Raw genomic sequence first — 24,393 nt, forward strand, 5'->3', positions numbered from 1 at the left:
AATAAATTTAGCTTTTTTCCATCCATTTTCCAAAAGCTATCTCTTGTAGTTCTGCAGGAAATAAGCTGAAGTATCACATCATACTTTTTATAATTGTCAGTGTTTTAAATGAGATGTGTTAGAGTCACAAATGATCTTACTAAATTTTTTGTGTTGCGATATAAATAAAGAAAACAGACTTGAATACTGAAAAAATCCCCTGAAAAAATCCTGGTATTGTTTGATTATTGAAGAAATTAACTCATATTTAAAAGGGGGCCTTTTAAAATCATTCACCAAAGCATTTAAATTATACTTACAGGGTAGAGGACTTTCTATGCATATGCACTCTATTATTGTGTCAGCCTGACCAGTGGTCTTGGCTGTTCAAAGGTCAGTGGTCACAGTTGTCCTGAATTACTAGTTCTTTTTTCCTGTGGACCCTCTGCTGTGTTGCATGCTGTAATCTTCTTAATGGCTTCATTCCAATATTCACACATAATATTTTAGATTTATTGACTGTTAGAAATACTACCATGCCAGTAGCAGTTCCGCTACTCTTAAGGTATTTAAAATTGGAAAAATAAATCAGGGCAAAGCTTTCAGGAATCCTTTGTTTTCCTTAAGGGAAGGGAAAAAACTCTCTTCCTGTCTTCTGACAAGAACACTTGTTTTTCGATTTCATCATTTCACTATAGATTTGGATCATTAACAGAAAAAAAACACAAATTTTATTCAGAGTGATTTTAACATACTGATTATTATGTGGAATATCTTAAAGGCAGTAGACCCATTAAAATATACTTTTGTAGTTTTCTGTCTGAATACATTGCAATTTTATTTTTTAGTGGCTATGTCAAGTATAGATACCTTCAAACACGTAGGTTGAGTGTTTTGAAATAACAAATAAATTTGAGGGTTATGTAACAGTATCAATTGAATTTAGTGTTATCATGCTATATTTTTAAATGTGGGGAAAATGAAACAGTTTAATTAAATACAACATTTGAAATTTCAAGTGATGAATTCTTTTTAATTTTAGGAAATATACTATGGAGATGCCTTCCTTCCAAATACATACACACATTTAGTTTCAATTACATAATAGTTTGAAATATTGTTGTCTAAAGTATTACTGCTCATTTTAATTTTTATCATCACTAGTATTTTTAAAAGTAATTTGGAGATTTCTTAAGTATTTCAAAAATAAATAGGACAACTCACTTGTTAGAAAATTAAGTTAATTAGAACTATAATGAGGTTTAGGAAATCTCTTTGTGAGAAAATTAAACAATTACAAACTCTTATAAATGAAAGCAGGTTAGAATTGACTTCTGAAAAAGTTACAGCATTAAAATACCCATTACTGGGAAAGTGAATTTTTATCTGTGTTTCTTTACTGTCTTTAAAGAATTTTAGCTGATTGGATTATAAAATAATTTACTCTCAGGTCAGTATACTTACTCCTATTTTAGATAAGAAAAAGAAGACACAGAAAGTATACTGTTAACAGTGTTTCTAGAGCTTTAGTTCATATAGTTTCATTCTCTCACACTTTTGCCCCAAATACTAGACCATGGCTCCTTTCATAAAACATGATGTACAGTGTAACGAGTAACTGTTTTGGAGTTTACTATAGAAGCTTACTCTCTATTCAGATCTTGCTTATGAAGTATCAGTGTGACCTATTTGATTTAAAGTCGGATTGTTAACACTTTAAAAAAACTTATTTTCATCTTATATGTAACACTACTGGGAAATGATTTTTTAATTTTCTGTTATGAGGGTGTGTAAGAAATATAATATTCACCATAGATCTTGGTATGTTACAGGATAGCTACATTTAGTATAAAGCATATTTAATTACTAAAACTTTAGAAAGACTTTATTATAAAATGGAGTCATCTAAAGTACTGTGGATCTTATAGTGACACTTTCACGGATCAAGTGAAGGAATAGATCAATGGTTTTATGGTAGAATGAAAAGACGCAAATTGCTCTGAAGCATCAAAAATCATTAAAAGCCTGAACTTAGGGAAAAACCCCAAAGCTCCAACTTTAAGTAAAAATTTAAGATATCTACATTTGAGGGAGTTAATTAATTTATGAAAAATTTGGAGAAGAATTGGCTGTTACAGAGATATTTATTTTTATTTAATATTTTATTCAGAGAATTTTTAAAATTGGCTTTTTTAAAAAAATGAAAATTTATAAACAAATTTAACTCTTTCAACTGTATGAATAGCTAATAGATAGGTTTAATTCATTGGATATTTCCCCTAACCTAACATGAAGGTTTAATATGTTAAATTGTCATAATATATGTTATAAAGAAAAAGAAAAGCCCCCAGAGAATATTATATTAGTTCCAGATTTGCCACAGCTCTGCTATAACCCTTATCATGTTTAACAGTAAGAAAATTCCCCAGCAAAATTCTAGAGTGGCAAGGTTAGAAAGATAACCCAATTTCATTCAGGTTCTAGAGTAATTTAGAGAACATTTTGGTGGTAGTTGTTGCTTTGCTTTGTTTTGTGTTTTGTTTTGTTTTGTTTTGTTTTGTTTTGTTTAATTTAATAGAGTAGACTTCCGGAGACAAATACTGCTTTGAGTTTCCCCCTGGAGAAATGCAGCTATACTCTCTTCAGTCTCCAGCTGTTAACAATTCAGGCACCTAGATGTGCATTGCCCCCACCACACAGCCTAGTGCAGAGCTTTGTAAATAGTAGGCATTCTGTAAATAATGGGTGAAGGGAAACATAATTGTATTTCTTTTATCATTTGTTATAGAAGTTGCTTTTAAAATCCCTGTTTAGAGTTACTTAGAACATTTTATAAGGATATTTTCATCTGACTTTCATAGTAATGAAAAGAAGAAACCTGAGTATATGTTTAATATACATTCTGTGGCTATGAGTGTGACTCAGTCTGGCACCCTGGAAAGGGAGACTATGTCACTGTGCTCTGTACCTGACACTGAGTGTTGGTGGAAACTCACTATTCCTTTAAATAATTATTTTCAGAGAATTGATTGTATACCAAGATTTTTGTTTCTGTTGTTGTAAGTAAGTGATAGATTTTATGATTTTTCCTATTGTTTTCTTGGTGTGTAGTTTTTACCTAAGCTTTAAATACGAAAGCAAAACAAATGAAAACCAAAAGTCAAAACTTAATTAACTGGGCTTCTAAACTTTTAAAAGGTCTTTGTTATTTTCTCCCAGCTGAGTCCCTCCCACTGCAGTGATCCAGGCTTTAGCAGCTCCCTCCTTATGTCTCTGTACTTTTGCCATTTTAAAGTTGATTTATAGTTTGTCACTCTTAGTGATTTTAAGTGCTCATGAAGTTCCTTGGCTTTCTCATGGGTTTTCATTTCCATCTAAATTACCTAGCCTTTCTCCAAATGTCTTTTTTTTTTTTCCCTGTATCATCTTAATAGCATGCTTCTTGCTCTTTTTACTGCTAATGCATATATACATACATCATAAATATACATATATCATATATCATATGTATATACACAAAGATGTGATATATATTTATATATAAAATATATATGATACATTTATATACATATGTGTGTGTATATATTTAAATGTAAAAACCTTGATTTTGGCTTTAAAAATAATTTCCAATTTGTTTCTGTTTCTTCAAGTTCTTGACTTTTCCATGTACAAGAGACTTTTCTTGTATATGATATTGTGAGCACTGTCACAATAGTGGTTCTAAAGTCTTGTTGATATCATAATGACATGGGGGACTTTTCTGGACCCCTTCACAGATATTCTGATCCAGTTAACTTAAAGATATTAATGTAGAAGGGTGACAGGTGGCTAATGTATTTATTCATTCATTCAGCTAATCATTCACTCAAATATTTATCAAGCACCCACTGTATGCCTGTATTATGCTAGGAGCTGAGTGGAGAAGAAGACATAATACATTACTTTCTTTTTTTTTTTTTTTTTTTTTATTTTTTTTTTTTTTTTTNCCACCCAGGCGCCCCAATAATACACTACTTTCAAGGAACTCACATTCTATTCATCAGAACCCAACCATATGGCCATACCAAGTCAGGAGGCATGTCGGGTCCATGTAGCTAGGTTGAGGTAGCACTATTTGAAACTAAGGATTTCTCTTACCAAAGAATGGGAGAGTGGCTGCTGGTGGACTAGCAGTCATCTCTGCCATAAATATACTGAAAAAACTGATTTAGCTTGAGACGTCATTCTTACCAGTCTAAACACTCAGATCAGCTGTTTGTGGTACAGCCAAGCTCAACGTGCCAACACATGGTTTCCAGAATTGGCCTGAATGAGGAGTATGAGTAAGCCATGCAAAGTAGGAGGAGGAAGAATAGTGTTTACAAAGGCTCTGCTGTGGGGGTGTGGTTGGCAAATTTAAGAAATGGAAAGAAGTCTTATGTAGCTGTAGTGAAATGAACAAAGAGAATGATGCAAAATGAGGTTGTAGAGATAGTAGGTACCATCATAAAAGATCTGTAGTTCTTGTTAAGGACATTTGGATGTTATTAAAAATTGGAGATCTTTAGGAGGAATAGCGTGATCTGCTTTGACTTCTGAAAATATCATCTTGGGTTCTGGGTCCTGAAGATTTACTGTGTATAAGAAATGAAGCAGGAAGATTAGTTGACAGAGCTTTTGCATTAGTCTAGATAGAGATGCTAGTTTCTTGAACTTGATAGTGGCAGGGATTTAGAGAAAAGGGGACAGATTTGAAATCTTCATTAGAGGTCTTAACTGAAAGGGCTTGGTGATGCATTGCATGTGGGAGATGAGAAAGGGTGAAGTATTGAGGATGACCTGCAAGATTCCTTTTTGCCTAACTAGATGAAGGGAAATGGCATTGATATTAGAGATACTGGGCTTGAGCCGGGGATAAGAGCAGTTTGGCTGTCTTAATTTTATAATGGCCTCTGAAAGGAAAATAGTTATAAATGACCTTAGGGTTTTTTATATGTTTTTTTATATGTTTTTTCAAAACATATTAACTAGGTTTTGAGAGGTAATTTAAGCATACACAGAGACACTCTGCAAGCATATCATATGCTTTTCATTTGATCAATGTTAAAAGTTACTATTTTAATCCTCAAGTAGAAGCTTGCTAGAAAATTATATTAAGAAGGTAGGTTTCATTTTATTTCTAAAAAAAAAAAAAAAAAAAAAACCCTGCACAGTAGAAAGAGTAAGGAAGTGTGGGATTTAATACCTGATTCATATGATAACCATAGCATGTTTTAATGGAGAATAAAACATTTTATCTTTGTAACTTTTTTCTAAAGCAGGTAACTACTTGAAGCTCTAACTTTTCTAAATTTATGTGGATTCTCTAGTATAGCATAGTTACATAAAAGGGGGTATTTAAAAACATCAGAGGGGCATTTCAGAGCTGTGTAGGTTATCTAAATATAATTTCTGAACATTTACTTTTACATTCTGTTCTTTACCCTGATGTTTATCTTTGTGATCCTAAAAATCAAAATTAAAATTACTAGGTGTAGGAGTTAATTTCTGTTTCCTGAAAGGACACAACTAAAAGTCAAGAGAAAAATCTGTCACTTCCCTGAAAAACTCAGCTCCTTTAATATGCGCTCCCTTCCTAACTCCCAATTGGCATAATTACTTCATAACTCAGACTGTGTGCACGTGGCTTGCACTCTTTTAATTTATACCTGTTTGTTATGTTTACTCATGTAATTCCCTCTTTTTATTCATAGTCACTTTAGTGTTATGAGGGTAAAAGTGGAGAATTGGTGGTAATATTATTCATGTTGCAGTGAACTCCTGCTGTGGCAAACCCAGGTTATAATTCGTCTTGTGGATGGCTCCTTAGAAGCCTGAATTCTCACTGTATGAAAGGAATCTAAACATTTAATAAGAGCAATGAAATGATGTTTATTCCTGAAGTTCTTTTCACGGCTTAACTTTTTTTTAGTCTAGTATAATACCTAATTATACTTACAAAGATAATTTATTTACAGATTGAAGAATGTCATAAGAGAATCAGATGTCAGTTTCGAAGTAGTCTTTAGCCTTGGGAGGCTTGCTTACTTTCTTAAGAATATAAAGAGAAAGCAATTGATACTTTTTCAGTGTCACATAATGGGATTATGTGATAACAGACAAATGACTAAAGTCCCAAAAGCTCTTCTGAGTTCAGAGTTATATATGAGTATAAACTTTAGGATTTCAGGGGAAGATGTACATTTATTTCCTAAATAAACTTAGAAGGTTGGAAGTTAAAGCAGAAAATGCTATTTCCCAGACCAAATATTGAAAAAGTACAGAAGAGACATCACTGTTTTTATAGATAAAAACTGCTAAAAGCTAATTAGCACTGCAGAGGGCATTGGTAGTGGGTGATAATTTACTCCAGTGATCTAAAGGACAGGGAAACAGCAAGGTTGACACAGTCATTTCATATTAGACTCGTATCTTTCTATCTAAAACTGATTTGAAAGAGTATTTCATTTTTATAGGCTACTTTTGAGCAGTAATTTGTGCATCCAGAAACCCTTAACTCACCTGCCCTCTTGGTCTCTGAAAAACAGAAACAGGCTCACATCTACTTACTGACGGAGCCCACCTAGAGCAGGTCAAGGGAAACCTCTTTATGCAGTTCATGAAGGTTGAAATAGTGTAGAAGTAGGCAAAGGAAAAATGAAACCATATTGCTTACCAGGCAACTAGTCTCATACATCTATAAGAAATTAGATACTAATGCCAGAGCACTTTTCAATAGAAATGTGACCCACATACACAATTTTAACCTTCCTGGTAGCCATGTTAAAAAGTAAAAAAAAAAAAAAAAAAAAAACATTAATTTTAATATATTTTATTTAGTCAACTATTCAAAATAACTGTTTCATTATGTAATCAATGAAAAATTATTAATGAGGTATTTTACATTGGGGGGTAATATATCTTCAAAGTCAAGTGCATATTTTACCCTCACAGCAAACCCAATTTGGACTAGTCACATCTCAAGTGCTTATGTGCCTAATGGCTACTATATTGGACAGTGCAGTTATAGAACAAGTGTTTTCTTTTTCGTTCCTATTTTCTAGAGAGCTCCTGAGGTGGCTCAGAAGCTACATTGACCAATTTTGGAGGTGAAGACCCCGTAATTATGGTTTGGTTAGGAAGGGCTTGTGGCAGTGTGACAGATATCCTAACTAGCTTACTGAAGCAGTAAAGGACTTGGGTCATGAAGGCTAAATCATGGTTTGACTTGCCTCCATTCTCTGTAAGCGTACATTATGATTGTCGTAAGCATACTGACTGTGTGGAGAACTGAAATTTCAGTGTAATGTTTTCTAGAAAAATACACTTTGAGGAATTTTCCTTTGCAAAGATGTAAGTAAGGCAAAAATAAAAAAATAAAAAGCTGTTATATATTTACTTTATTTATTTGTTTGTTCATTTATTTTGAGAGAGAAAGACAGTGTGTGCAGGTAAGGGGCAGAGAGAGAGAGAAAGAGACTGAGAATCCCAAGCAAGGTCCGTGCTATCAGTGTGGAGCCCGATGTATGACTCTAACACATGAACAGTGAGATCATGACCTGAAATGAAATCAAGAGTTGGATACTTAACTGACTGAGTCACCCAGGCACCCCTTGAAAGCAAAATTTAAAAACAATCCAACCATTTACTTTTTATAATACATGGAAAGACATATTCCTTCCATAATACGCCTTTTGGGGAGACAATTATTAAATACATGTATTGCTATTCATTCCTATTTATTTTCTTTAAAGGCATTTGAAGCTTGAAAGATAACATTATTACAGACTTTAGAACAAAAGACATTAAGTTATAAAATTTGTTTTTGCATTGTTTAGCTATATTTATTGTTTGACTATGTGGGTTACCTAAAAATGTGCATTTACTGAGTTTAGATTTTAATAATAAAAACTTCCTGATTTATGCACTTTGTGGGCTAAATGAATTAGGCTCCAAACTTTTATCTGAATCTATGGAGCTTGGATTATAAATTGAGAAGATCACAGCTATGGGGAGAAGACCTATCCAGCAAAGGCCTTTCTGCATAGATTATGAACATCATAACTCAGTAATTTTTTCAAAACTGTGGTTATAATTGGACCCAATGGGGGTCTCTTTCTTTGATCAGATCACAGTAACTGTGACTTTACACTGGAAAATGTCACTACTGTGAAGGTTTATCACCTGTAGAGCTGGTCTTTCCTCTGATGCTGTGTTCGTTTCTCATTAGCATTATTCAAAGTTTAGTTGTTAATTAGGTTGACACTTCAATTACAGTCATCATCTACAGGAGTAGTCAGGGCTTCTTGCATAAAGAAAGAAAAAATACCCTTCCTTGTGTATGTATGTAAAGGGGAAATGACATTATTTTCTTATCTGTTAGTTTCATACGGGTAAGAAAATGCTCTCTTAAGGGAACAATCCATCCACAATGTGTCCCATTGGTTTTGTTTTCTTAAGAAAACAAGAGTTTCTACATGACTTCATGTTCCCATGTAAAGCATCAATGAGGAATATATGGGCAACAATATTGTTTATGTGTAGAGAGTATAGTTTTCTATGATGTGTGAAAGGGATTGGTTGAGTGAATTAGATGCACAGGAACATCACATCACTTGCCCTTAAAAATAAGGGTGTACATCACTTATAATCTTACAATTATACTTCTAAAATATTCATCTAAGTAAGGTTGTTCATAAATAATATGCATTCTCTAAAATACACAGAACCTGAAATTAAAAGATGCAAAGGTATGAACCATAATAACAAATTTAAGTGCCTTGAAAACTTATTCAAATTCCCATGTAATAAATTTTTCTTTGATTTAAAATCATTATTTTAATCGGATTACTGGTTCATAAGGCAATGATGGATAAAACTGGACAGGACTGGGTTGAAATCTCAGTTTTGTCATGTATTAGCCACGTATTAGCTGTCTAGTGAGGGCAAACTGATTCACATCACTGAGCCCCTGTTTCTACTATTCATAAATGATAGTGCAAGTGCATTTCTTAGAAGACTGGAAAGATTAGATGAGATGGTGAATAACATTTGCAGAATCCACTTTTCTACTCATGGTAGGTTCTCAATAACTTCAACTTCTCCCCCTTCTTTTTGTCTCATAATGGTGGAAACTATTCAACAAATGACTAGGAAATTACATATGAAGATGAGGCTTCCAAAAATAAAATTAAATGGTAAGTGATCCTGGAGGACCTGTAACAAATAACCTTACGTGGCAGAAATAGAACGATACCCAACCGGCTTCATCTCAAAACAAGTAGACACATGTTGTAATTGCTAAAAATCTGCAGAAAAGTGGCTCACAAGCAGTTTACTGTAAAATAATTAAAGCTTATTTATGTCAAGAGGCCTTGGGAAAAAAAAGAGAGCATAAACCAATTTGCATTAGCACGTTACTATGGGCCCCTGCTTTCGTTTCAATTAACAGACCAGCAGGTGCTCTCTGCAGTTAAAAAGATAAGCTATCAGGGAGGAGGATGAGTTTTTGGCTGACCTGCAGACACTGTGGTTTGCCTGCTGATTGGGTTCGTACCTCGCTGTACCAATTTCTGAGGTGTTAATTTAACTGTTCCTCTCTGTCACGCAGGTCTCGGCCCTGAAAAATAAACTGAAGAAGCAGTCTACAGCTACAGGAGATGGAGTAGCTAGGGCCTTTCTTAGGGCACAGGCTGCTTTGTTTGGATCCTACAGAGATGCACTGAGATACAAACCTGTAAGCGCTTTATTTTCATCACTATTGTCATTTGCTTTTTTATGTTTCCTTAGAGTGGGGCAGGAAAAAGAAACATTTTAATATCACACATGAAAAACGTATCATAAAGGTCTTTTAAAATCCTGAATGGTGTGCTTTAAGACATTGTGTTCTGTCTCCAATTCCTTGACTTTTTGGTTTTAGTTCTTTTAGTAACCTTTAGTTACTATTTCCCACATTTTGCATATTATCTTATATATTGTTTTAAAATTGGAATACTTAACCTCTTAGTGAATTGTGTTAATGCGTTTTAATGAAACTACCTGATCTGAGGATTAAGAAATTAACCAGGCAGTTGGGTTTCATGGATCAATACATTTAGAGGTGACAGTACAAAGTGAAAGTTTAAAAATATTAGAATGTGCAAATTTTGCACTGTTTGGAAATCTATTGTCTTCCTATTCCATAACAGTTTTCTAAGTAGGCTTATCTATTTAGCATATGCTAGCTCATTTTGCCATTTCCTTTTTGTTTTAATACCCTAAAAATGATTACTGTGGAGGGTTTTAGCCAGCCAAGGTTTTAGATGGTCCAAAAAGGTATAAATCAAAATATATTTGTTTCTCTCTCTGAATTATTGGTTAAATATGTGAGTCTGATTTTATGAAAATAATTACACTGCCCTTCCCTGACCAGATAAATAAGTTGTAATGGAAAAAAAAAAACATTGAGTTAGTAATAAGTAGTAAGACTTGCTATCTAACGGAATTCCACCGTTAATTAAGCTATATAACCTTGGCCCATTTCCTTGGTCTCTCTACACTTTGATCTTCTTATTTGGAAAATGAGAATTCTTATACTTTCCCTGCCTACTTTTCAGAATAGGTGTGTGAGCCCTATCATAAGCTATGAAACTAAACACATGTGAATGGGTTATATCCTTTCTAAACTGACTTCTAAACTACTCTAAATTAGTAGTTCCCACCCAATGGTTCTCATATCTCCAAGGAGTTATTGGGTTATTAGGAGTCCTTAAATGGATAGGCAGGTCAAATGCTGTCTTTAGAGAAGTACATATGTCTAATTTGCATGCTAATCTTTTGGAAATATGTGTGTGTTTTTTAAAGCATACAGCATGCAGAAGTCCTTGCATTGCACATGGTGTACATGTGGGGGAATCACAGGAGGGAGGCTTTAAAAATTAGTGACAGTTATATGGTCTCATTTTTTAAAAGATTGGGGAAAACCAGTCATCTGTACCAATAAAACTATAAAATCATCTGGTTGTCAAATTTTTAAAAACAGGTTGATTTCAAGTTTACAGCACCAGCAGTGATATTTAAAAGTATTACTGTGCTTTAATTTTGTCACATTTACATAATTATTAATCTTGGTAGGTTACATTTTTCTTTTACTTTTTAAGTTCGTGAAGGACTTCAGATTTGAGAAAAGCAAATTGAAGAGAAAATTTTCTTAAATGATTTAAATTATCAATTGAGCAAACAGGGATACATTGATGTTGACTTTTTTTTTTAAATCTTTGAAGCCAGATTCCCAGTTTCTGTGGGAAAATATATAGTTTCATCATAGAATATCTCTCCTGTTTGTTGGTTATATGTAATTATAAGTTTGTTAGCTTATCTACCTTTTTCCTTTATATATTTGATGCTTTCATTCTTTTTTAGTGCTAGTTCTTTCTGGGAGTTGAATATTTTCCTTCTGTATGTTTTTACATTTCTTTTGACTCAATCTTGAATTGAAAGCATAATTTTTAAAGTATATGGAATAATGCTAGACAATTTTTTATTTTCAATAGAAATAGTTACTAAGAAAAATTATTTATTTCTTTGTTGTGTATAAAATATTTTTGTTGCTGTTTAGGCATTATCTTTACAAATACCCTGTATTCTAATTAATTAAAAGTACATTTACTTTTTATATTGTGAACTCTTTTGGACATTTATATAATAGATGTATGTCTTTTATACATGTTCTGGTTGATGTAAAAACCAAAAAAGGGCCAGGTTCAGAAGTTACAATTATTTCATGGTTTTGTCTCTATTCATAAATCTATTTCAGTAGTAGCTTCTAGCTGTTAGAATACAATTGGAAAAAAATTACTAAGTAACCTTAAATGGATATGAATTCTTTAACCAGGTATTACTTTTCAAAATTTCATGAATTTTTATACATATGTAAAAGCAAACCATTATTATTACTTCCCTTACATTGACAACACTAAACCTGTAGATTAGGCCTATGAGTGTCATTCAGGGCCCTCACGATGGTCGTATAGTCTAGGTCTGTCATTACTTTTTTCCTAAACTTTGACCTCAATTCAGAGAATTCTACCTGAGGCTCCAAATGTCCCAAGCTTCTCTGGCTTCCAAAGTGTTCTTTATAATGTTCTTTTTTTCCTGGTAGTGCTCTTCTCTTTGTTGCTTTTAATGACCATCTAGTTCCTTCATGATCCTTGAAGCTGTAGTTTAAACTGACCCTTTTTTCTGTGAATTGATTATACTTATTTTCTTTAACACATTTCTTCTCCCTTTTTGTATGTTATTTATTATAGTTCTTTTGTTACTATTTTTACTGAGATTCATAATTTATTAGTTGCTATTAAAATGATAATTGACCTTTTAGTAACTGTTGGGTACCAGGCATTAATAGACCCTTTAGATAGGCTATTTATTTAATCTTGATAAGCCTTCAAATATTACCCTTTTCATTATAAAGATGAAAAAAATGATATTCACAGAGTGTAAATAACCTCACTAAGGTTCTCCAGCTAGTAGTTAGTGGGGTCTACATTTGAATTTATTCTTCCCACAATCCTGCTCTTGCTTCGGTGTGGCAAGTTTCTGCTCTCTGTGGCCTCCATTATTGTATTATACATACCTCCTTGAGATAAATTCCCTGAACTTCACATTTCTTTGAAACGAAGATACATGGAAGGCATTCAGTACACACATAAGGAGAGACAGAACAAATGATACAGCCTTAGGACTTCCCTGAAAAGGAGCACAGGCCATCGGCATCCCATGGTGTGTATATACTTCAGGGGAATAATTTGTTATTCGTGCTACATATTCCCATATGTGATTTTTGCAGACCTAGAGTAACTGCCCTTTCCCCCCTTCCTCCAGTCTTCTGCAGTCTGGCTGTGGAACAGAGAGGGAAAGCCCCCAGGATGATTTGAATGTCTACCTTCAAATGCAAATGCCGAATAAGTTTGCTAAATGCTGCCAAAGAGGAAGTTATGTTTATAAATTACACTTAGAACATCTGCGTGACAACTCTAAATACATTGTTACTTTTCTTATAGGTCCTTGTTATTTATACCTTCTAAATAATACAGTAGCACAGTTGACAAATTGTGCCTGCTCTTATTACAGAGAGAAATATGCAACTCTGTAAAGTTATTGGAAAGTGATTTAAATAAAACAGTGGACATTTTGCTTTCTTTGCATTTTAACCAGCAAGTTAGCTACTTTCTAAGAATTAAAAAAACATGAGATCAAAGTAATATACTAAATAAATTGATGAAAAGTGATAAGAACACAGACTTTAGAATAAGACTGTCTAGGTTCAGATCCTCCTTCTGTGAGTGACCAGTTAGTTGTCTGAGTTTAGGCAAACTACCTCTTAGTGCTTTAGTTTCCTCATGTGTTTTTTCCAGAAAAAAGTTAACAATTCCTCTTGGGTTGTTTAGAGGATAAAATGAGTTCCTAAATGTAGGTTACCCAGAACAGTGTCTGACATAAAATCAGTGCTTTATATATTAGCTATTATTACTAAAAATGACGTTTTAGAAGTAGTAAATTTGGAGAAGAAAACTCCTTTAACAAAACTAAAATAAAGTACCCTCCTCTGATTCCCCCAAAGAAAAACAGTTATAAACATAAGAACGCTTTTAAGAGACTGTATTAAATAACTAATAAAAGGTCATCAGTTGTACCTGTATGTATTATTTACGTCACAGGCTATTAAAAATAAAAGCCTTATTTTAGACCAACAGCTAATACTGAAGAAATGTTTGCATGAGTTAAAATATTGCTTAATGCATTCAAAGGCATATACTTGATTATCCTGTCTAAGAGTGTAGAAGTAACACTCAGATCTAGTTTTATGAATAGAGTGCTGTCCTTTGTTTTAATCACTCAAGCTTTTCTGGGTGGCTGTGAGCCTTGCAAATGGATAAAAAGTAAATTCCTTTTAAAATAAAGATTGGCTAGTAATCTGGCCCTCTGTTTGGCAAGCTAGAACATTTGTCCTTCAGACATTTTTTTGGATTATATTCCTTTAAACATTATCAGCAAATAATGTGATATTTTGTATTTAAACTTCAACAATTTAAGCACAGGATTGACATCCATAATTTAAGTGGCTATTCACTAAATCTTTGCCTTCGAGTTTTCATTTAATGAATTTGTAACTGTCAACTTGTTAGAGATTTGAAAATCTGAGTGGAAAAGTACATCTGCTCTCTTCTCTTGGTTTTATGGTTACTAAAACATTTTAGACCTCCATTCATCTCATTACCCAAGTTTGAGTTTGGACCTTTTAACTTTAGAGATGGTTGCAACCAAATAAATTTTTGTTGTGTATTTGGCTTTCTGATAGAATATAGTTGCTTTTATGGCACTTTCTTCCTGCTCTTTTATTATGATTATGATTATGATTAGCAGAGAAGGAATTTTGCTTAACTGCTTTAGCAAAACTGCAAAAATTCTGCACCACTGCTATGGAATAGGTAGAGCTAGGGACTCTGATAGTAAGGGTTCATTTTTATATCCCTGATAAATATGTTTCATGAGAAGAGAGAATTTTTTTAAGTTATGGGAAAGAAAATGTATATTGTTCATAGCATGTATAAAATTAATACATAGCTCTCTTAATCTTTTTTCATGTTCAAATTTAACTAGAGTGCTAGAAACAGCTGTATCTAATTTAGAAAAATCCATTTCTTTTTCCATCTTGCTGAAATAGGCAAACGGAACATTGATAGCTATTTTTATTCTAGACAGATCTAATAACTTTAGGGCAAATTCATATGTACAGAGAGAAGCATTAGCTGTAAATAATGATTAAAGTTTATGATTTAAATATAAAGCTTTTTTTCCATCAATAATTTTCAGCAATATAAAAGTATTGTTTTCCTGGTGAATAAACTCTGAGAGTAGACTGTGGTCTCTTACATAATAATAGCATTGGGACATTTGGGAGAAGAATGCTGTATCACCTGAAAAATATTTTAATATTATTTTTGTGAGAACCTGAATATATTTGACTATTACCTTGGGAGAACTGGTAACAGAGTATTTAAGAAATTTAAAAATTTAAATATACCATCATTATGCAGACATTCTTGCTTGTTTATATTTGTTATGTAACAGAAACATTGCATATTAAGCCCAAGTGTGTTAAGGAACTGAATAAGCATTATATTGATGTTTTGATTATATTTCATATTTTTACACAGGGTCATTCTTTCTGACATCTTTATTCCTTACAATATGAATTCTCACTAAATCATATATATCCTTAAAGCATAAACAGATCTCGTCTATGTTTTAAGTATTTTCTTGTTCTTGCAAAGTTTTCTACTCCAGAAGACAACATAGAAATGGAAAACTATCCATCCTTAAAAACACACTAAACAAAAATATTATATTAGTTCAATGATGATAGTCACTTTGAAACTGAACATAACAGGATAGGAAAAACAGCCCCATGTCTTCCGTATCTTACATGTGCCTTAATTATCCTGTAAAATGCTTCAAATATTAGCTAGTGGATATTTATTTACTGAACAGTCAAAATACAAAGTACTACGTTGAGTATTACAGTAGGGAATGCAGAGATGTATAAGGCTTTAGTCCCAGACCTCAAGAATAAACAAATAAGATGTACAAAAATAACTTTTAATTTAACTTAGAAAATCAGTGCTAAAAGAAAGATACAAAAGGCCCTGGGTTTCACAGGAGGGAAAATTTACTTTCTGTTGAAGGTGGAATCTAAGACTTTGCGAGGTAAATCACGTGTTCCATAAGGGTCAGATTTATGGCACTGGAGGGCATTTCTAAGCCATTCTTCTGCCACAGCTAGTTGATAGGTCTTAGTTAAATACCATTAGGTACAATCAACATGTAGTTTCTAGCACACTGGTTCTAATGGTGCCTCTTCCCTTCCCATTATTACAAGGGACTGAATGTGACATTTATTATTTTGTGGACAATCTTGAACTTGAATCTGCTCTGATTTATATGTTTTAAAAGGTAAACCAAGTATGAACTTTGGTATTTTTACTGTTTATTAATAACCAACTACATAGCAAACCTCATCATAGAATGCTGAGTACGTTGTTGATTCATTCTTAGTATATATTTGTTGACTGACATAATACTTTAATGGCAAGTAATGTTGGTGGTTCCTTCCTGGAAAGTCTGGTTCTCTTCTCTGTAATAAGAATTTCATTGCTACCCTAGTGTAGATTGTATTTTTCTTCACCTCTTTTCACCTCCTTTGTGTAACATTCTATCAAAATGATTTTAATTTTGGTTCCTTTCTGTTGCCTAATTACTGTTCATGAAGCAAAAGATTCCATTGCTTTACTATCGCATCAAAATTTTACCATGAAGAGTATTTCTTTTCCCTGTGTATGTTTCTACACAATTATTCTGTGTCTCCACAGAGCTATATACTTGTTTACTTGCTTTTTCTGTCAATGAACAATTACGACTGTCAAAAAATAAACTATTATAGATAGGTATTTCTCAGTTGTACCTCAATCATTTTCCCTAAGTAGAGTGATCAACTTAATTTTAATGCTTAGTTCTATGGAGATTAGTCCTAAATATACATTAAACAACAAGTTTTCCAAACTTGAGTCTAAAGCTATGTGCTACCCTATGTCCATGCATCTTCAAGCCTTTACCATGCCTTTACCATGCCTTAATGAACTTTATTGGTGCCCTGACCAGATTTCCTGTACTGGCTGGCATCTTTCCAGGAAAAATTGCCCTTGGCGAAATAGGAACCGCCTCCCTAGGCACCTCCATTATTCTCCCCATCTGGGAGGGCCTGGGTTAATGACTGGCTGATAAAGGGTTTATACCGTCCTTGCTTCAAGATGGAAATAACTCTGCCAGTACATTTAGTATTTAGGCTGAGGCTGATTTCCAACCGAAAACACATTGTTGCTTGACTTTTTTCTTCTGCCTATTTTGTTTCCCATAGTACCTAGTTCCTGAGAGTTCTCCATCAACAAGTCATTTAAACAAGAATCTTTTTTGTCTCAGGCTCAGCTTAGAATCTGACCAAAAACATGTGCAAGAATTGATTTTATCCCCTTCTTAAATCTGGTTTTGTTTCTTTTTTCTGGTCTTTAATAAATGGTATCATCTTTTGATCCTCAAGCTTGAAATCTGGAAGTCATCTTTGACCCCTACTTGTCTTGTTTCTGTATAATAGTGGTTCTTAAACCCTTTGTTGCTGAATGTCTTTACACTCTTAAAAATTATCAAGGGCTTTAAAAAACTTTTGTTTATGTGGGATATATCTTTTACTGTTTCTAATATTAGAAATTAAAACTGAAAATATTTTAAATATTATTTAAAAATAATACAAAACTATAAACAAAAAACATTTTTATGAAAAAATAATTGTTTCTAAACAAGAAATAATAGAAGAATGGCATTGTTTTACATTTCTTCAAAAGTATGGGGCTTAAGAGAAGTTGGCTGGATTTTCATATTGATATGGTTCTGCATTTACTCTGTTGCAATATCACCAGTCATGTAGCCTCTGATGAACTCCAGTGGGTCCCATGAGAACATAAAGTGAAACAGGCAAGTAATGTTTTAGCATTGTTATAAAAATAGTTTTGAGGCTGCAGACCCCGTGAAAAGGTCTCAACCCCTGGACCATTCTTTGAGAACCACTGCTGTTTATCAGTTTATATATAGTCCAATTGATTTTGTGATGAAATTGTACTTTTAAAGATTACATGATATGGAATAAATAAAACACTTCACATAGTCTTGAATACCCATAAATGGGATAATTTGAAAGCATAGACTGAATCTGAATCCAGGTTCTACCATTTATATGCTATGTAATCTTGAACAAGTTACTTAACCCTTCCCCATATTTTATTTTACTCATGTATGAAGTAAGACAACATTAAATTTGAGGTTTATGTGAGTTAATATATATAAAGTACTTACAACACCCCATAATAAGCATTATGTAAACATTAGCTATTATTATTGCTCTCAGTAATAGTAAATAAGTCTCCTATAAGTGTTAGCTAACGGTTGTCATCACTTTCCCTTTCTGCGGCCTAGTTTCTTGCCTGATTTACATCGCACTATTAATTGGTCTGCCTATTTCCATTATTTCTTCTTGCCTATTAACTTTTCTTTTAAAACATACAATCTTTTCACTTTATTGAGTAGATCTTTCTGTGAGCTTCTTGATGTCTTTAAGAAAATAACTTCAGAATATAACATAGGCCTTTTCCAATATGGCTTAATATACCTTTTATTTCTCTCTGGTACTTTCTATAATCCATATCCATTAGCCGCTGTGCCTCAGCCATCATTTATTATCTTCATCTGGTACTTTTCTAATTCATACCCATCCCAAACACACTACACACTTTTTGTCTGCCTCTCTCAAGACTATATTTTGCATCTTTGTTCCATAAAGCTTCCATTAGGTTTTTTAAACCAGCTCAGATTTCTTCTGGGAATCCACGGGAACTTCTAAATTAAATCTCTTATACTTCAGTAAACTGAGAGTTAACTGGGCATCATCAGACATATAGTTATTCTTTCCTGGAACAAGAAAGTTTTTGAAAAACCACTCAATCCTAATCCTATTCTTACTCAGATAATAAGTAAATCAGAGGATCCTAAACAGAGTTCCTTATCATGCCACCACTCAACCTGACTTGGATTTAAAAGAACTCTTACTGGGGAGTCATTTGTAATCTGTTTGATAACCTACATACTGGTATGACAATAATTGAGACTCCTGTGTATTAATATTGCAAAAATTTAGAGAATTGTTAATCAAGACTTATTTTTCTTTCTCCTAAGAGAAAAATTCTCACCTGCATCAGAGCTTTTTTTCTTTGTCGTTATCAGAGATTCTTAGTAAACAGGCTGTGTTCATCATTTGAAGGTTAAGTTCAAAGCTTTTACTGTGATTGGTATTATCAAAAATGGATGGACAGCACACCTAAATTTTCTCTTTACTTTCTCTTAAAACATTGAAAGCAATTGCTAGAAGACTAATGAGGACAGAGTTCTTTCAGAATCAATCACATTGGCTAACGACTTAATTATGCCCAACTCTTGAGAGAGCATAAGTAGACTTTGCTCACATCCATTTCCCCTTACCTTGAGATTCCCCATCCCTCTGCCCTCCACTCTTTCCAATCAAAAGAAATACTTGATTGTAACATAGGAAGTCTAAATTTTTAATTGGAGATAGAACTTTATATTTAAATCGACAAGTATTTCGATTGAAGATAGACCTTTGTATTTGAATTGAAGACGTCTGCAATGTTGATGACAACTTTCAGACACATTGTAGATACTATTAAAATACAACTCACATGTTTGGGAAAAGTCTGTCAAATAAAAACTAAAATTATCAATAGTACTGATCACTTTGTAATAATAGTGGTGTAGTTGGAATTGCCATTCAGCAATGTTTGTTTTTTTTTTCAATTTGTATTTACTTTTGAAAAGAAAACAAGTCATATGGAACAAGGTTTAGCTCATTTGCTATTTTGTTTATTGACTTATAGAAACATTTATTTGGCTTCCAGTGTAACTAGATATGATCCTGATACCAGGGAAGCAAAAATAGACCTTTATCTTTAACAGGATGAACTGTTTGTTGCTTCCTCCCCCACCCTGCCCCATTAGATTCTAAGTTGTGAATTCTGTGATAGTGGCAAATAGAGTGATTTTTGATTATCCAAAATATTTATGTAAATTAATCCAGTTTTTAAAATATATAATTTAAAATCATCCTGTAGCACTCACTTAAGACTGGCAATAATCAGTATCAAAATGCATAATGGTGGCTTTATTATGAGGTGTTATTGGCTGGTGCCTGATGGGGGATGACAACAATTAATAGGTTATTAAATTGTCTTCCCTAATAATTTGTTTGAATTTTCTCTATTTTCTTCTGTAGCAGTGCTGTTCCAGAAGGCTTTTTGTGATCAGTGTTCTATATTTGTGCTACCTAAAAGGATCCACTAAACACCTGTGACAGATGAATATTTCAGATGTGGCTAGTGTGGTTGAGGAACTGGATGTTTAGTTTTACTTAATTTTAATAATTTAAATTTAAATAGCTATGACTAATAGCTACTGTATTGGACAGTGCCGATCTATGATGTCATTAGCTTCTATCAGATAGTGGTAAGAGTTGGATTAGTGTTAGATTATTAGTTTCATTATTTATTCATGCAGGAGCCTATTTTCAGAATTTTACCTATAATCAATGCATTGAATTGTCCTTAAAATTAAATTATAATTAATCTTTTTTCTAAGTTCTGTCAGAAGGTGAACAGTCTCGCATTTTTTCCTATTTACTGCAACATAGAGATTGCTACAGGAGTCATTATAATGAGTGAATCATTGTATTAACATTGATAACATTGTTTTTATTTGGATCATATGATATAGTCACTTATCTTCACATGTGTTGAATGAGCAAGAAGACCATTTAGGCTACTGAGGGGAGTTAGCAGGTGGTAGGGATCAGCCAGTAAGTGACAATTTTCTGAGGTCATGCATTGGAATAAATGGAATGAGTGGAATCCATATTCAGAATTTAAGTTCTTGATAATTTGGTGGAAGAGCAGCTAATGGAGCATGAGCTACCACACGACATTTGTAAAGTTATGGTTACTTATAAAAATAGGATAAATTGAAGCAGATCCAAAGTGGGACTTATTCTAGAAACTCTCCAATCAGAATTGTATTTGCAATCATGAAGAGAATGTTATTGTATGACCTTTTAATTAATTTAAAAAGAAATTAATGATCAAATATAAATGGCAAAAATCATGCAGCAATTTTTATATCAAGAGTGTTTTCTAATGAGGATTAAACTGCGATTGTATACTTTTTTCAGTTATGTGTGCTATTTTTGATACTCATAATTCAATCTAATAGTATTAATCCTTTGTTTTTAAAAGATTCATTCTTACTTTGTTTGAGGAAGTGAAACTGAGCAATCTTAAGACCCCAGAGATCCTTGATTAGGAAGCTCTAGTAAAAGCTTATCAGTAGAGGAATATTTCTGTGAGTCTGAAATCCAGCTATTATGTCTAAGGGTCTGTTTGACTCCCTTTAGACTTTCAGCACCTGGAGGTTGATTCTGTGTCTTACATTTCCTCTGTGACTCTCCATGTACCTCTTTAGAGAGACTGGTTCTCTCTGACTGACTTCCTTTTAACACCCTAAAAATCTATTTCTTTTTAGGGGGAGCCCATCACTTTCTGTGAGGAGAGTTTTGTAAAGCATCGCTCAAGTCTGATGAAACAGTTCTTGGAAACTGCAGTTAACCTCCAACTTTTCAAGCAGGTAAGAGTGGACCTCTGTATTTCCTTCTGTAATAGAAGATTACAGAAATGTAACAAATGCATGGCACATTTTTAGCACTTTTATCAAAAGTAAGTCAAAACTCTGAGTAATTTCGGTTCTAGAATTACAAGAAATTTTACTTTTCTTTTGTTAACTCTACAGTTATCTATAGCATGGCACACCAGAAAATTAAGTAATAGTAACTTTGTTATTAAAAAATTTTTCAGCTAAAGTACTAATCTGATGGTCTGAGGAAGAGTATTCATTCACACAGTTATAAAACCAGCATGACTGCTTTCATGTGAGCATCTAGGAGTTGTTTTGGCATGGTAGATTGATGATGGTAAACAAACTATTTTTTTTGTAGGACAGTCCTAATGTAATCTGGTTTAGGAAAATAGACTTCATAATTATATATTCAAAATTCAAGGAAAAAAGTTCATCATTGTACTATATATCCTGAATTTTGGCTCAGAAAATGTAATTGCTATTTCAAAAAGCAGTAGCTTAACATCAGAACTGAGAATGGCAGGTGTACTCGTTCTGTCATTCCTGTGTGTGATCATAGCAAGTCTCTTCATTGAGGCTCATCTCAGCTTCTGTTTACATAATTTAAGTTCTAAACATTTTTTTTCTTATCCCACATGATAATTTAAATGTAAAATTACCTGTGTGAATTCAACATTAAATGAAGACCAAAACGTGACATAAACCGCTCAGGACCAGGATATAAGCAGGAGTGAAAATTCAGTAATGCCCTTGAGAAGCTGAAAATCTTAATAGAATCCTTTGGACTGTTAGGAGAAAAGATCCCATGTAATTTGAGATAAGCTTCAGATTCAATAGGTGATTTAATTTGATGGTGACAAAACCAATACTATTATCATATTCTGAGGAAGTTTTAAAAATTAATTAGAAAGTACGCGGGTGGGGGCGGGGAGCCCTAATTGTCTTCTCATATGTGAAGGTTTATCTTAAAGAAAGTGTTACATTTATCCAAAACCTAAAACAGCTTTGATAGCTTTTAGGTTCAAAGATGTCTTACAAATTTCCAAAGATGGAATGGGTTACTTTTGGTGCTCTGTCCCTAGAGGGCTCTATTATGGATTGAATTACTTCCCAAGGTTGTAGAAGGATCAAGTGATGGTCTTTATGAATGCTGAAGTGTACAGCACAGTGCAGTCCTAAACTAGTCATCCAGTGTGTGCTTGTTGAGTTAAATAGTGGTAACCTTTTTGTATTGTTATCTGTCAAGGAGAGATAATACTACTTCCCATTGTCAAAACTGAACTGTGAAGATCAAATAATATGGGGGTTAAGAATTGAATGGGTAGATGGAATATCTAACTTATTACATAACCTTCGGCTATAAGACTGTAACTAAAGTCTTTTCATTAGTTATAATTCAGATATAGTAATTTTTATATACTTACAAAAGGTCATATTTTTAGGAATCAGGTAGAGTTGGGTTAAATCTTGGCTTTATCATATAATAGCTGTTTGCTCATAGGTATCTGTTTCTTTTTCTTGAAAATAGAAATACCCCCTACCTCACAGAGTTGTGGTAAAGTTTATGTGAACCGATCCATGTATACTCTCAACACAGTGCACAACACTTTGTGGAAGCTTACTAAATTTTAGTGTCTGCCTTATTTTAGAGACATTATATTAATAAAATAAAAGTCTACGCAGGATGTTTTTTAAAAAAGTATAACTTGGTCAAAAAGGCTCAATGTAAAATACTAAAATGGTCAGTCAAAGTAGAGCCCATTATATAGACAACTTGGATAGTTTGACATGCACCAGTTGATCATGTTCTCAAACTTGGTATCATTTTATGACCCTTAAGAAAATGATACTAAAAGATTAGAGAGTTAAAAGATTCCTATTGACAGTTTCACAGACTTCTAAAGATGAGTAAATTCCAGAGATTCACTGTACAACATAGAGCCTAATTCTGTTCTGTTCAAATTCTACCTTATGTTAGTGTTCTTAGCACAAACAAACAAACAAACAGACTAACAAAAAAACCCGAAGCAATCCAATGAAACTTCTGGAAGAGGTGGATATCTTTATTACTTTAATTGTGGTGATTGTAGCAGAAGTGTATACATATGCCCAGACTTACCACATTGTCTCCACTAGTTATGTGCAGTTTTTTTGATTACCAATTATACTTTACTAAAGCTTGGGGGAAGAGAAAATAAACAAAAATAAGAATCATCTGGTAAAAATTATCAACATAGATGAAGTCACAAAGAGACTATTGCTATTTTTGAAAGAATATACAAATATTCATTAAGTATAAATGATTACTATTCATTATTATGAATTTGTGCTCCATCATAGGTCAAGAACTCCCCAGCCTCTATATAGCAATGCTTATGCATCAAAACTGAGAGAATATGGGTCCAGGAGAGTAGCATATAATTTTAAGTTAAGAATTAAAGTAATCTGCAATTTATGGTAATATGGCAGGGAAGGATTCAGAGCTAACTTATGTACTGAAACAATTTTAAATGCAATATTTAAAAAGCTATTTTATGGTGTGGGAACAGAAGACAAAGCCTAGTGCTTACTTCCCAAGTTGAGAAGTGTAATAGGAGACCATACTCCCACAAATCTGGGATGACTTAGTGTAAAAGTAAATAACAAATAAAATTGCCCCTTCCCTTTACTCATTTCCTGTTGATTGTGCCTCCAAAGCACTGGTACTAAGTGGAGGGGAGGAAAAAGTGCTGCTGAAAAGTAAACACACCAGCCCGTACAGGAATTTGAAGTCTGAATTAATAATTTTTGATTTGGTCTGATACAACTCAAGCCAAGTTTACAGCGATCCTAAATTGTTAGCACTGTCAGACCCTAGAGCAGACACAAACATACATCTTCTCTTGAGGAATCCAGGCGTCAAAGAATTCTCCCAGGTAAAATTCTAAAGAAAAAGTTCACTGTTAGAAATCACTAAACATGGAGGAGGGCATGTGTGAGGATCAGCACTGGGTGTTATATGGAAACCTACTTAACAATAAACTGTTTGTAAGAAAAAAAAAAGAATGTGAAAAAAAC

The 24,393-nt window shown here is 33.2% G+C and overlaps 1 protein-coding gene across 1 annotated transcript in view; it reads left to right on the plus strand.

Moving 5' to 3' along the window:
* DENND1B (DENN domain containing 1B) overlaps nt 1-24,393 on the plus strand; it is a 244,586-nt gene that overhangs the window by 154,857 nt on the left and 65,336 nt on the right. The window contains exons 14-15 of the mRNA XM_077775092.1: nt 9,608-9,733; nt 21,226-21,327. Coding sequence (XP_077631218.1) covers nt 9,608-9,733; nt 21,226-21,327 — 228 coding nt within the window. The remainder of the gene's footprint in view (nt 1-9,607; nt 9,734-21,225; nt 21,328-24,393) is intronic.

The sequence above is a fragment of the Crocuta crocuta genome, unplaced genomic scaffold (genome assembly GCF_008692635.1).
Source record: "Crocuta crocuta isolate KB4526 unplaced genomic scaffold, BGI_CrCroc_1.0 scaffold207, whole genome shotgun sequence".
Classification (NCBI taxonomy): domain Eukaryota; kingdom Metazoa; phylum Chordata; class Mammalia; order Carnivora; family Hyaenidae; genus Crocuta; species Crocuta crocuta.